At 46.0% G+C, this 15,690-nt stretch overlaps 1 protein-coding gene across 1 annotated transcript in view; it reads right to left on the bottom strand.

Moving 5' to 3' along the window:
- Positions 1-15,690, bottom strand: part of GABBR2 (gamma-aminobutyric acid type B receptor subunit 2) — a 293,156-nt gene that overhangs the window by 242,503 nt on the left and 34,963 nt on the right. Inside the window, exon 2 of the mRNA XM_081920031.1 lies at positions 10,215-10,352. Coding sequence (XP_081776157.1) covers positions 10,215-10,352 — 138 coding nt within the window. The remainder of the gene's footprint in view (positions 1-10,214; positions 10,353-15,690) is intronic.

Raw genomic sequence — 15,690 nt, 5'->3', positions numbered from 1 at the left:
ACCTCTCCTGTTACAGCATACAGTGGTACCTTTGTTTACAACCATAATCCGTTCTGGAGGTCCATTTGTAAACAAAAACAGGTTGTAACCCAAGGCACACTTTTGCCAATGGGACCTCCAAAAAAACATTTCTTCGTAATAAAAAAAAATGGGTTGTAATCCAAAAAAAGGTTGCAAACCAGGACATGCACTTCCGGGTTACCAGACGTCCCTGTTTCCCGGGGACCGTCCCCAGATTTACAAATTATTCCCCATACAAAATCCATTGAAGTTAAAAAGCATCCCTGGATTCATTGAGAAAAATCTGGTGACCTTAGGTTTGACATGTTTATAATCCAAAACGTGGGCAAACCAAGATGTATGCAAACCAAGGTAACACTGTAGACATTAACACAAGATGTAGCAGAAGGCCATTTCAACAAATCTTTCCTTTGTTGATTTACACTAAAAATGGAGATCTCAACACTCTTGCAAGCATAAAAAAACAGCAAACATCAGCTCAGAAAAACAGGATCCTAAGACAAGGATGGGTGGCATGGGGTATCTGTGACATTTAATCCAGTTACTATAGAGCAACTTTCTTAAGAATTTTCGGATACTTAGAAATGAGGACGTCACACACTCAATGATTTCATTTTCAGATTTAAAATGTTGGGGAATGAGACCTACTTGACCTCAGTTCCCATCCATAAGTTTTTTAAGACAGCTGGAAGATTGTTCTAGCTTCTTTCACAGTACAGTATTCCATTTCTTTTGCAGGAGAATTTTTGTTGCTTTTAACAGTAAGTCAAGTTCTGAATCAGTCTGGCCAGAAACATTCAGACTTCCTTCCACAATCCCGGCTGCCAGGAAACTCAACTGACCCTTCAGTACATCCTTGTTTTTAATGGCTCTTGCTCAGAGTGGATTGATTTGAATTAACACAATTTAAATCTCTCTCTCTGTTTTACACAAACACAATCTAAACCATTTATTTCCATCAAATGACCCATTTTGAAATTCATATAGTTCCTGAAATGCAAGCACACTAACAGCTTGCTAGAACAATCAAAGCATATTAGCTTGCACCAAAGCCACTTGGAGACATTTGAGCTGGTTTAAACTGTGGCTAGTCAACGCACCAGGATTATAAACATGGTTCGATCTCAACTGTTTAAACAGGAGTTGCTCAACTTCAGATGTAGTCCAAAGTGGGGCAAATTGTTTGATGGATGCAGATTACTCAGTTTTAAAAGAATACAAGGGACAGATTTTAACATGTTTGTGTTCAATTCTGAGTTTGTTTGAAAGATGGACACTGTAACTTAAGTTGCCTCACACTATTTCCTTGTCTAGTTCCTGATCCCAGGGCAGAAAAGACAATGAATCCTAAAAGCCATCTGATTTTGTTTGGAGATACAGTGGTACCTCAAGTTAAGAACTTAATTCGTTCCGGAGGTCCGTTCTTAACCTGAAGCTGTTCTGAACCTGAGGTACCACTTTAGCTAATGGGGCCTCCCGCTGCCGCTGCGCGATTTCTGTTCTCATCCTGAAGCAAAGTTCTCAACCTGAGGTACTATTTCTAGGTTAGCGGAGTCTGTAACCTGAAGCGTCTGAAACCCGAGGTACCACTGTACCAGGAAAGCACTTCCTCTCAGGGCCCCTGCTCCTAACAGGCGAAATCTGCAGGTTATTGGAAGGCCTTCCACTTCCAGGGCCAGCCTGGACCATAGCATTTCTGTCTCTCTCCCTCTCTCTCTCCAGTTCTTAGGACTCCCCGACTCACCTTCTTCATCACTCCCTACCCCTTCCTTTACCACCCCACTTGGAAGAAAAGCCTGGTATTTATTCCTGTTGCTGTGGATCCCACCCTATTAAGCCATGAGCTTACTGTTTGCCCCTTACCCTAGTTACCTGAGCTTTCCTTTTTGTTTCCTCTCCTCCACCACCTAGGGCTTGCTCTGGCCTCTGCTCTGTCCTAATTCCCAGTTCACAGGATAGATCACCATGCATCTTTGTCAATCAGCTACAGGTGCCATTTCACACAGCAGTAGGCCTTAACTAATTACTCTCTGTGCAAATGGTCTGTGCTTTCATGCTGCAGCAGCTACCTGGCACAAAAGCTATCAGTATTGTTGATGGTTATAAGAACCCCTGGCAGAAAGAGGAAGTATGTCTTAAGATGGCTGTGAGGAGGCGAGGACTTTTAGACAACTGATTTTTATGGAGTAAGACCACCAGGAACGAGCTTCTCTGCTCACTGGGCCTGACACTCAAAAAGAAGTCTGTGAAGGTGGTACCTTCCTCACCAACCAAAACGTCACACAACAGTGTGCACGCTTTCAAGTTCACCACATCATCAGGCTAGCTTGTAAACAAAGTGGACGGGAGGGGGCTATTAGTAAAGCCATGAAGTCTACATCTGGCCAATCTCAAACTGGAGTGTTGGGAGGAGTTTGCAAACTTGCAAATGAGACTCTGTGAGGAGATAGGCAGGTTTCAGGTTACATCAATGGTGGGCCCCTCCACTGGGGGAATATAAAATATAGCTACAGTGGTACCTCGGGTTACATATGATTCAGGTTACAGACTCCGCTAACCCAGAAATAGTACCTCAGGTTAAGAATTTTGCTTCAGAGTGAGAACAGAAATCATGCTCCGGTGGTGCGGCGGAAGCAAGAGGCCCCATTAGCTAAAGTGGTGCTTCAGGTTAAGAACGGTTTCAGGTTAAGAATGGACCTCCAGAACGAATTAAGTACTTAACCCAAGGTACCACTGTATTACATAGATCAGTCTCCATCCTTAGACAAAACAGTCATGGCAGGTGGAAAACAGGAATAGGCCGCTTGTGAATCCCTTAGCCAGTGTGGTGTAGTGGTTAAGAGCGATAGACTTGTAATCTGGTGAAACCGGGTTTGGGTCTCCGCTCCTCCATGTACAGCTGCTGGGTAACCTTGGGCCAGTCACACTTCTCTGAAGTCTCTCAGCCCCACACATCTCACACAGTGTTTGTTGTGGGGGAGGAAGGGAAAGGAGAATGTTAGCTGCTTTGAGACTCCTTAAAAGGGAGTGAAAGGCGGGATATCAAATCCAAACTCTTCTTCTTCTTCGCTGCTTAAGTATGAAATCTTTACAGTGGTACCTCAGGTTACATATACTTCAGGTTACAGACTCCACTAACCCAGAAATAGTGCTTCAGGTTAAGAACTTTGCTTCAGGATAAGAACAGAAATTGTGCTCCGGCGGCGCGGTGGCAGCAGGAGGCCCCATTAGCTAAAGTGGTGCTTCAGGTTAAGAACGGTTTCAGGTTAAGAATGGACCTCCGGAACAAATTAAGTACTGGTTTTAACCTTTAAAGCCCTATACGGCCTAGGACCCTCGTACCTACGGGACTGCCTCTCCTGGTATGTCCCACAGAGAAACTTACGGTCTTCAAATAAAACCATCTTGAAGGTCCCAGGCCACAGAGAGGTTAGGCTGGCCTCAACTAGTGCCAGGGCTTTTTCGGCTGTGGCTCCGATCTGGTGGAACACTCTGTCACAAGAGACTAGGGCCCTGCGGGACTTGACATCCTTTCGCAGGGCCTGCAAGACAGAGCTGTTCCACCAGGCCTTTGGCCAGGGCACAGCCTGACTCCCTCCTTCGGCAATCTTCGCAGAGCTCTGGCCCAATGGTTGCCAGTGGTTTAATTTGAATTAATTTTATAAGGAATGGTTTTAGAGTGTTGTGTTGTGTTGTACTGTTGTACTGTTTTATTGTTGTTAGCCGCCCTGAGCCCGGCTTCGGCTGGGGAGGGCGGAATTTAAATAAAATTTATTATTATTAGTTATTATTACCACTGTACTGTTAGCTAATGCTAACTATATTGAAGATTTCTTCTCCTATTTGCAAGGGGCCAGTTTGTGAGACAAAATCTTCTTCTTCTTTGGTGATCACTCGTAGCCGAGTAAGATTGTCTTCCATTAACACGGTTTTAACAATGAGTCCGTAAGTGACTGTGGAAGCCAATTCTGGACCCACACGTCCTTCCACAGTGGGGACATTGGTTTCTGGGCAGTAGTTGATCACGGTGTGGATCTGCCAAGCGTGCCTTCCTCTTAGCACGTCTCTCCCTTGCATCCTGAGTTTGAGTGTCTTCAAAGCCCATGACACCTTTGGTAAAGGCTGTTCTCCAACTGGAGCACTCGCAGGCCAGTATTTCCCAGTTGTCAGTGTTTATACTACATTTTTTTTAGATTTCCCTTGAGACACTCTTTAAACCTAAATAAAGCCTCAGGCACCCAGACCACTGCCCAGGGAACAGAATGCTCCTCTCATAGTGAAGCTGAAATTCGTGATCTAAGTGGACAAAACCATTGGAAAGGAGGCACCTAGAGAAGGCCATTCCTTTTGATGCAAACTATATTGCTTTTCAGGGACGCAGGTGGCGCTGTGGGTTAAACCACAGAGCCTAGGACTTGCCGATCAGAAGGTCGGTTGTTCGAATCCCTGCGACGGGGTGAGCTCCCGTTGCTCGGTCCCTGCTCCTGCCAACCTAGCAGTTCGAAAGCACGTCAAAGTGCAAGTAGATAAATAGGTACCGCTCAGGTGGGAAGGTAAACGGCGTTTCCGTGCGCTGCTCTGGTTTGCCAGAAGCGGCTTAGTCATGCTGGCCACATGACCCGGAAGCTGTACGCCGGCTCCCTTGGCCAATAAAGCGAGATGAGCGCCGCAACTCCAGAGTCGGTCACGTCTGGACCTAATGGTCAGGGGTCCCTTTACTTTACTTCTATTGCTTTTCAGCTCCTTGGTGAGAGAAGGAGAAGCCCATGTTGGAGAATGTCCTAGGCGAGAGTTAGGAGGCAAGGCAGCCCAGGTGAGAGATGAGCTGTTGTCAGTTATTTGTATTCATGCACTGTCTTGGCATGGAGGTTTCAGGGACTGAAGATGTCAGCTCATTTTCTATTGCTGTTATGCTGATTGAGATTAGGGTACTTGTACTCTGCTGTTTTACTGCATTACTTTAATAGACTTTGATTAATTTAATTGGCTTAAACTGCAACGTATTTTTATATTAATGTATTTTTCTGTTGATGATATTTAAGCGATAGGGATTAGTTAGTGAAAGGTTTGCTAAATGTGTTGATTATTTTCATTTATGGGAGGAATTGTGTTTGAGGTTTAGGGGAATTTAACTGATGGAATGCTACTTTTGTTAACCAGCTAATATGCATTAATTTTTTTAAAAAAGGAAATTAATAATAATAATATTCTTTTAGATTTATATCCCACCCATCTTGCTGGGTTTCCCAGCCACTCTGGGTGGCTTGCAACATGTATGAAAACACAACAAAGCATCAAACATTTAAAAAACCCAAAATATCCTGCACGAGCAACGAACAAACCAATAAATCAATAGAAAACAATAACAATAACCACAACAACCACAACCAGTTTACAGTTATATACTCTTGCATTCACTGTGCCTGCAGAGGATCTTGAACCAGGTGGAAGCTCTACCTACATGTAGGTAGGTACCAAGCTCTGACCATAGGGGGAAGCTATAGGGAAGCCAGGCAAGACAGTCATCTCTTAACAACAGTACGTCAGAGCGTGTGAATTAGTACTGTCTGACTGGTACCAAAGGCTCCAGCTCAGATCTTCGCACTCATCTGACCATCATGTAGATTTTGGTGTTATGATAACCATTTGCTTCATTTTTGCCTTACTCTTCAGTTTGACACAAGGTGGACCTGATACTATGGCACTTGTATTACTTCCCCTTACATCACACACCTCACTCGCTCACCTTGTTGTGGTGAGTGGGCTTGCATGTTCCTATGACCCTTGTGAGCGAAGCCATTGGGAGTATTGTACTCCCAGCAGGGTCACCCAAGGCAGTAAGGTCAAAGGGGAGGAGCTAGACAAAGAATGAGTCCTCAACAGCAGAATAGGCAGAAGATAACAAGTGGCAAGTTACAACAGCTCTGAAGGTGGATGAAGGCTGCAGCAGATAAGAATGTATCAGTCATCATGATACTAATGCCATCGGAATAGAGCCTTACTGTGAAGACTGTGCATTGGTCAGCGTGCACTGATCTACACGCATAAAACAAATTCACGTGCAGGCATCTTCCAAAAACCCATCCCAAACCCAAAAAAGTCCCATGGCAATCGGCAAATGGTAACAGGGGCAGAACCGTGAAATCTGGAAGCCCCTAGTCCTAATGGGCAGTGGATACAGATTCAGTCGTTCTGACTCAAGGAATGACGCAGTTGAGCAGCTCGGCAGCTGTATCCATGACTGAGCAGACCTTTTTAGGATCCACTCTGCTCACCCCGTAAAGGGGGAGTGGCTAGAAAAGGTACCCTAGGAAGGCACATTTGGCAAACCGTCACCGTGATCAACTCCCGCTGGGAAACCTATGACCCCACTGTGGAAGGCCGTGTGGATTCAGAATTGGCCTCCACAGTCACTTATGGAATCACCATTAAGATTATGTTCACGGAAGACAATCTTACTCAGCTATGAGTGATTGCCAAAGAAGAAGACAACAAGATCCACACATTTGCTTATTTACAAGCCACAGCACCCTGGCAGAGAGTAAGGGGACTGATAAGGCATATCAAAAGCAGATAAAACTTCACAACTAAAGGTCAACACTGCCCATTTCACTATGTCATGCTGCTCAAAGCTGGCGGGGAGGGAAGGAATATGCCTGCCATTAATACCTGGAGTGCACACTCAATATTGAGTGTTTACCCTCACAGCACAGTGGTACCTCGGGTTACAGACGCTTCAGGTTACAGACTCCGCTAACCCAGAAATAGTACCTCAGGTTAAGAACTTTGCTTCAGGATGAGAACAGAAATCACACGGCGGTGGTGCGGCGGCAGCGGGAGACCCCAATAGCTAAAGTGGTACCTCAGGTTAAGAACAGTTTCAGGTTAAGAACCGACCTCCAGAACGAATTAAGTTCTTAACCTGAGGTACCACTGTACTAAGGAAGCCCTGATATTGGTCGTCTGACCTTCATCCCCTCAAAGGCTAACATTCTGGATTTAAGGGTGGGCTCAAGCCATGAACTATGCACTTGCTCCCTCATTTCCTTGAGTCAATAGCTGAAGACTGAGCCCATTACCTTTCCAAATAATCCACCAATGTCGCTTTCAGTTCAAGCTACAGTTCACCGGCAGTGATACAGACAGTAGGCACAAAAGAACAGACATTTTATTTTTATCAGAACCTAGTCTCTGTGACAAATACAACCATGTGTCAACGTTACTTCCAATGTCTAATGAATTACTACAGGCAGACGGCAGGCACATTTTGTCACAGAGTTAACAGCTGTTTTTAAGCGACAGCAAAGGCTATATAGCTGCTAACTTTCTAAAGATGTGGAAGGCTAGCACGATGGCAGGCAGAGAAATCGCACTGTTACCTTGTCAACTTTAGCAACTTCTGTGAAGGATCTCTATTAACACCAAGGGCCATGATGTTGCAGAAATGAACACACTTTGTGAATGCTTCCCAGCTACCCTTCTGTACATCTGTACATCAGTCAGGTTAGAACTCCCAGTGGGTTTGCACAGTACCGCTATGCTGAAGCCATAAGGTAACCTATTTAACAGGGGCATAGACCCTGTCAAAGGAACCAAGCAGCTCTGAGGTCTCCCTCCTTCAAATTACCGTTGCCAGAGATCTGTTCTTGAAAATGGGAAAGCGGGGGGAAGCTGCAAAGCATGGATTCACCCCCTCCTTTCCTTCCTAGCTGTGTTTTATAGGCAGCAAATGATCCCTCCTAGCTCAGATTTGCTTCCCCTGCCTACCGGCTCCATTTTATTTAGACTCCTACAAGAACGAGAAATGCCTCTCTCATCCTTAAGCTAAATATAACACTCCATAAAAACAGATTATAAACTACTTCTTTTTTTAAAAAAAAGGGTATCATAAACCAAAGAACCAGCAACCATTTCAGACATTTATGGAAGCACTAGCCAGGAGTCCAAGAACTGCACAACTTGTTCCGCATGCCCAAGGGAGCTATGGGCTTATATTTCTCAAAACCGTAGCCCCACAATGTCACATATCAAGCCACTATTTATTACTAAGCATTTATTAAGCTGTATCCCATCAGCACCAGCCTTGTTTCTCAGCATTAACTGCAAAATAACAATAGTTGGCTATGGGTATTTCTAGCCGACTTTCCAGGTGAATAGGTATGGCCCAGATTGGTCTAGAAGGGAAGTGATTTTCTGTTGTCAAATATACAACAAGCTCCCCAGCTCAGATCACCTCTCTTTCTTAATGTGACATGGAGACACAACCTTTTTCTCACACATGCCTGAATGTGGAAACTCATGGGCAGTTGACGTTCATAGTTTCTACCACATCTGCACTGGCCAAGATTCAAATAGGATAAAAGTTAATTTGACTAGGAAATAATTTTAGCTTTTTAAGTAATTTCAAAATGCACTGTTATTTAACAAAAAAATATGAATGATATCCCCATGCCTTTGGGCTTATTCGCCACAAAATTGGAAGTCAAGAGCAGACTTATTTCTTGGAAGTAACTGAGCAGAATACTGTCTGCGTATTTTCATCTTGAATGCCCATCAGTAAGAGAAAAGAGACTTCTTCCTTTAAAAAGAATCTAACATTCAGGCAACAGGCTGGATTATCCCTGAGGAGTTAAGTCCCCACACTGCAAAATAAAAATAAAACCACCTCTCTCATTGCTACAATCCTACTACTGCATAGCACTTCCAAATGAAGAGGCTAGGTAAGGACCGCAATTCAAAGCTGCATGCATTTCAGCAATTTAAGGCTAGAGGTAGCTTAACCAGCGATTTTCCTACTCTTTCTCCAACTTTTCAGTTTCATGTTATCAATGCACTTCAAAAACATCCTTTGTTACATCCCCATTGCTTTCTTTTAGCTCTTTTCCTGCCGATCAGGGTCCACCCCCGCCAGCAAGATCACTATGTTGTATCTGTCGTATCTGGATGCCGTCATCGCGTGCTAAAATCTGCCAGTATGCTGCAATATCAGTTTTCAAGAAGATGCAGCCTCGTGAGTATGCAGGATTTGTCCTCCGTCTGTTCTTGATACATAACTGTGCAATTAAGGCTGCATTGCTATGGCAATATCACCATCACGTCACATCGTCTGTCAAATTTATATATTCATTGATGCCGCATCAGTCACAAAGGTTTAAGAACTCCCAGCTCTGATGTCTTTTGTAGTCATTCATAACGTTGGACTGACAGTATAATTTCTAACAGGTAACAGACATTTGCCAGGTAATAATTTAACTTCTAGGGCACTATGCTAAGGTACCGGTAACTATGGCTTCCTACATACTGGGACCCTAAAATAAATTGAAGGTAGTCAAGGCCTACTTATGCAAGCCCACAGCAAGAATCACAGACTTACAGTACCAAACAAAGAAGTCCCCTTTTCAGAATTTATTAAAATAGTCCAGGTTGTCTTGGGCTACAAGCTGAAAACTGATAGCTTACCTGTTGTGAAGGTGCCTTAATTATTATTTCCATGCCTTTTGAGCCAGCAACTAAGTGAGTCCCATAGACTGATAGGCATTTTGCATTACTGAACTTTTAGTAGAAGCCCCACTGTAAAAGACCTTCGTTTCCCCACCCTACTTTTAACTTCTAAGATTCCATTATATGAACAATTGGAGTAGGTCCCTTTGAATTCAGTAGACCTCTCTTGTGAGCAAGTATGCACAGGATCAGGCCGTTCGTCTGGTTTTCTTACTGATGTGATGTGATAAGCAAGCCTATGCATATTCACTTGCCCAGTGAAATATACAAAAAATGCCTTATATTAAATGACTGCCATTGTGCTTATCTCTCTGCTTTAGTGCCCACTACCTATAATTGCTTTTGTCCCTCTCTGCTGATCAGTTTGGGAGATTGGAGGTTGATGCTAGAATTCTTGATCTGTAATAGATGTACCTTTGTACTTTTAGATGCAGGCCATTTCAGTATATGGTTCATAGTAACCTGTAGGCAACTGGTTCCTTGAGCTACCATTTAGATTCTGACTCCATCCCAGTCACTGTTTCCTGTCAGTAGACCTTTAGGTTCTCGTGAAAAGCAGCTCATACAAGCCTAAAGACTGCTCAACCCAGGGCAGAACTATTAATAATAATAAAAAATCTACATAGTTTTCCAAAGAACATCCTAACATTTCAAAGGTATCAATCAATATATCTATAAGGTGTTGTTCTTACCTGTACCAAATTCCATCCTATTAGGGATTCAGCAATGATGGATGTTACGGTTGTACATACTCCACCAAAAACCATTAGGTGTGTAGGTCCATATTTTATTGCATCGTAGAAGGCTTTAAGTCCCTTTGCATTGTCACACTGAAGGGGGGAAACAAAAATAGCTTAATCACTAAATGCAATTTAGTATTGGCAACATTAATATTTGATCAAAGTTAAGTATTTAGCATAACAAACCACAAAGATGCAGCACAATACTCAACAAACAACAAACTTTAAAGTGTTCCTATTGGTCACTTTGAAAGGTACTGATGCAAATGGCTGTAGCTTGCCGTTCCACGTACTAAAACTGAAATCTCAACTTCACAACTAAAGGTCAACACTGCCCATTTCACTACCACATCATACCTTGGGGGGGTATTGTTTTTATTTGTTACTAGTTTTGCATATTATTTTTTTGTTACTAGTTATGCATTTTTGTATTTTTATATTGTAAACTACCCTGCGATCCTTTGGATTAAGGGTGTCATAGGAATTTGATGAGTAAATAAATTAAACAAAGGAACAGGCAGAGAACAGGCACGTAAAAAGCCAAGTTCTATATGATCGATTTAATTGTGTAACCAGAATCCATCAAAATAAACCACCCCACACCCCGAAGTTTTCCTCCACTGCTGGTTTCCATAGCACTTTCAATGCTGCTTCAGGCTGAAGGACACTCTCTTCAGACTTTTGCTGTAACAGTTCTTATGTCATATCTGTAGCTGGGTGAGGTGTTAGGGCATAAAATGTAAAATAATGTCCCAGGCACCTTTGGGGCATCATCTCACTATCAACGGAGAAGAATGACCAAACTGCAAGTGGGCAGAGACACGGGAGCCATCACCAATATGGCCACAACTCCTTCCTGCACAGACTTTACCTTCGTCCATAGCCCAAACAAGGAGAAGAAAAACGCAACCCTCTGCCCTCAAAACCCTTAACCCAAACATTACAGCTGAGCTACATCTCAAGCAAAAGATCTTGAAGTTAGGAAGCTGCAGGTAGCTCACTGAAAATTTAAAATGTCATCATTTTAACAGAATACAGAAAACTTTCTTTAGGCCAGGTGCAAATAGGATTCCAAAAAGACTGTACTCCTTTACAGTGCAGACTGCACTAATTTCAGCACTGATAAAGTTAAGCACTATTATTCTGGTTCTGATATGAGCTCCGGACAATTTATATCCACCTGACAGTGTCAGAAGCTGACAGATCTGGTGCAGCCACTCATTGAAAAATGCACTTAATGCAGAAGGATTATCCAACCGTGCTTTAATGTCTGCAAGAGCCACTACTTGGTGTTCCGTGCTACCAATATATGAGTTTCTTCACACATTGCTTCTCCTGAATCATATTCCAGAGATTTAAGTACACACTTAAAACATAAAGATGATCAACAAGTGCTGGAAAACAATGCAACTCATTCATGCCCATACATCAGAGAGCTAAGACTGGCTGCAGCTCTCTTTTGTGTGTCGGCTCAGGAATAAATCTGTAATGTGTGGAATAGCCCCACATGGAATGAAAAATTAAATATACACAACCTAAAACAGTTGTAGTAGCAATGCTCGCATCCATGTAGCCCTTCCATCTCATCCAAAATATTTTTTACTACTTGTCAGGGTTTCTGGGAGAGAGGAGGAGATGACAGAGGAGACGGAGAGCGAGTGGGAGGAGGGGCAGAAGGATGAGGAAGAAGATGACGGAATTCTGAGGGAATCCACGAGTCTGAGCAGCGAGTCAGAGGATTCTCAAAAGGGGGTTACCTTAATCAAGCAAAGGGGAGGAGAAGGGAGAAGCGGAGAGGAGCCCAGTGGAAGACAGAGGAAGCAAGAGACGTCTCAGCCGGAACGGAGTAAAGGGGGTGGAGTCGTCAGCCTCTCGGAGGGAGCAGGATTAGGAGAGAACAGAGAGAGGGGGTTGGAGCAGGGTGTTCAGCCGGAAAGGGTGGAGAGCAGAGCAGGGGGTGGTGTAGCGGTCGAAAGAAAGGTCAGCAGCAACGTACGCGCGCCAAGTTCAAACGTAGAGGCGCGCGGAAGTGGAGAGAGCTCAGGGGAGGAGCCCGGCCCTAAAGCCAGAAAGAGGGGGGAAGAGGCGGCAGAGGATTCAGCCTCAGGCGAGTCACGGAGAGAGGGAACCCAGGGGGGCAGGAAAACCCTGCGGAAAAGAAAGGAGAGGAAGAGGTGGTCTAGAGCCAGGCTATTAAGTTGGTGCGGAAGAGGGGAGGAGTCAGAGGGGACTTCAGCGGTCTAACGTGGCAGACGTACGGCCACAATGCTGAACTGTATGAGAAGCAGAAATCTTCAATAAACTTTTCTTGTAAATAAGCTGCAACGGAGTGAGGTCTCTTGTGAGCTGGGACCACTCCTGGGTGGCCGTGACAGTAAGTCCCCTCTCAGAAAGCAAAAATTTTTTTTTTGCGAAGCTCACGAACGGGAGCAGCCATGAGCGCTGAGGAGCAGCTGGTTGCATTGCGGAATCAGGTTACCGCTCTCACATCGGCAGTCATTGCTTCGCAGAAGAAGAATGACGACTTGGAGAAGACGTGCCAGGATTTGCAGGCAAGGTGGGAGCGCGCGGACAAGGCGGGGGCCCCAGGATCCAGAGCGGAGGGCATTGCGCTTGGACGGAGGGGGGGTGCCCTAGTTCCGCATTTTAATGGCAACTTGCAAGACTATCCCAATTTCAGAGCGGACGTTGTATATGCACTGCACTTACTCCGTCACGATTTTAAAGATGAGGAGGAGAGAGTGGGGTTCATTGTTTCGCACCTGCATGGGGAGGCCAGGGCTTGGCTACGCAATTTGTGGCGCGAAGATGGACCGGCCCGTCGCGATTCAACTGCGTTCATCAAAGCGATGGATTCTTGTTTTCAATCCTCTGTGGATGTGGACATTGCGCGCCGTCAAATGCACGGGCTGAGGCAGGGGAAAGCGACTGTGCGCCAATACCACTCTAAATTTTTTGCATTGCTCACCGCCTTAGATTGGCCAAAGGACAGTAAACCGGTCAGAGATCTTTTTTGGGAGGGATTGAGCCCCCCCATCAAGGATGAGATCGCTAGGGGGGACAGACCCCAGACCCTAGAAGACGTGGTGCAACGGGCTTTAGCTCTTGGAATTCGACATGAGGGGCGTCCGTGGCACGAGGAGGACGGGCCCCAAGCGCGTGCGCAAGCAAGGACTCTCCCTTTTGTGCACAGGGACTTCGGCCGTGCGCACCCCTCGCCAATGGGGAAGGACAGAGAGGAGCCAATGGAGATTGGTGGTGCTAGGGCTCAGAAGCCATCCCAGAGCCCTGTCCCTGGTGCAGCCAAAGCGAAGCCTCCTAGAGGAACCAGGAAGTGTTACATCTGTGACAGTGCGCACCATATGGCGAAAGAGTGCCCCCAGAGGCTCCAGAAGCACACTGCAGCGCTGGCAACTGTAACAGCAGAGGTGCAACCAGGGGAGCAGCTTCAGGGAAACGACAGTGCCTGGCTGGAAGCAGAGCTACTGGGGCTCAGCCAGGCGGATCTGTAGACAAGCCCCCAGCATCACTGCAGAGCGTGGACCCTTTGCCTCCCAAACCGGCAGTTCTGCTCACAGCAACACTCCAGTTGCCTGATGGGAGACTCCTCGAGGTTCCAATAACGATCGATTCGGGAAGCAACGCCGACTTCATGGGACTGCAGTTCGTTAAGCAACACAACATGGCGCTCCTGCCTGCAACGACGCCTCTGAACGTGGTCACGGTGGACGGCAGGAAGTTGCTGGGGGGGCAAGTGGTGCAGCAAACCCCTCCCATGATGATGCAGATTGGCAACCATCGAGAGCTTATTAGTTTCAATGTCACCCACTTATCGGACACACCCATCGTGTTAGGCATGAGTTGGCTGGAGAGGCACAGTCCCGCGGTTGCGTGGTACCAGAGGCAGATCAACTTTTGTTCATCGTATTGTGCTCAGCATTGCTTTCAGACCGATCAGGGAGGAGAAGCTGAGCAGCCATTGCATCTGGGTATGGTGCAAACAGTGCCTCACAAGTACCAGGAATTCTTGGAGGTTTTCTGTGAGAAGGAAGCTGACAAGTTGCCGCCTCATAGACCTTACGACTGCGCGATTGATTTAGTGCCAGGGGCGCAATTGCCTGCTGCCAAGCTGTACTCCATGTCGGAGGACGAAATGCAAGAGCTTCGGGGGTTCATAGACCATAACCTCAAGCGAGGTTTCATCCAGGAATCTAAAGCAGCGGGAGGCAGCCCTGTTTTCTTTGTGAAGAAGAAGGACACGCCCCAAAAAAGGCTTATAGTGGATTACAGGTTCATCAACAGCTTGACTAAGCCCAAAGCTTTCCCCATGCCCAAGATTGACGACCTTTTAGCGACCGTCAGGAGGGGCAAGATTTTCACCAAGCTGGACCTACGTGGAGCTTACAATCTCATCCGCATCCGGAAAGGAGATGAGTGGAAGACCGCCATGTTCACCCCTCTGGGCACATACGAATACAGAGTCATGCCTTTCGGCCTCCAAAATGGCAGCCACGTTTTTCAAGCATTTATGCACCACGTGCTAGCAGGTCTCCTCTACAAAAAGTGTGTCTGCTTTCTCGACGATATCCTGATTTTCTCGGAATCGCCGGAGGATCACGATAAGGACGTGAGGGAGGTCCTGCAGAGGCTGAAGGAACACAGGCTGTACGCCAAGTTGGAAAAGTGCCAGTTTGATGTCAGAGAGGTTGATTTCCTTGGCTACAAGTTGTCCGACGAGGGACTGGCCATGGACAGGGCTAAGGTTCAAGCGCTGTTGGACTGGAAAAGCCCTCGAAATCGGAAAGAGGTCCAGAGGTTCATCGGCTTTGCCAATTTTTACCGCAAGTTTATTAAAGGTTTTGCGAACGCGACGGCGGCGATCACTGACACCCTCAGTTCCAAGAAGAAGAAGTTCGTCTGGACCGAACAAGCGGAGCGGTCCTTCCGGACGCTTAAAGGTCTTTTCGCCTCCGAAGAGCAGCTGCTCCACGTGAATCCCGGCAGACCCATGCGGGTAGAGACCGATGCGTCAGATAGAGCGGTTGGGGCCGTTCTTTTGCAAGAGGATTCACAAGGCAACTGGCGACCGGGTGCGTTCTACTCCCGGAAGCTCAGCAAGACGGAGCGCAATTATACCATATGGGACAGGGAGTTGTTGGCCATTCATGCAGCTTTCAAAGCGTGGCGACACTTCTTAATAGGAGCCAAGCACACGGTGCAGGTCCGCACGGATCACAAGAACTTAGAGTATTGGCGGACGGCTAAGTTGCAGACCCAGCGACACATGCGCTGGGCGGAGTTCTTTGCGGACTTCGACTTCAAAATAGAATACATCCCAGGAGACTCCAATGTTATTGCAGACGCGCTGTCCCGAAAGCCGCAATACTTGGAGGAAGCAGCTCCAATCGCAGCAAAGCACATTTTCGCA

Source organism: Podarcis melisellensis, assembly GCF_964234715.1.
Source record: "Podarcis melisellensis genome assembly, chromosome: 7".
In the NCBI taxonomy this organism is placed as follows: domain Eukaryota; kingdom Metazoa; phylum Chordata; class Lepidosauria; order Squamata; family Lacertidae; genus Podarcis; species Podarcis melisellensis.
Note: the sequence above shows the minus strand (reverse complement) of the source record. Positions and strands in the feature narration are given on the sequence as shown.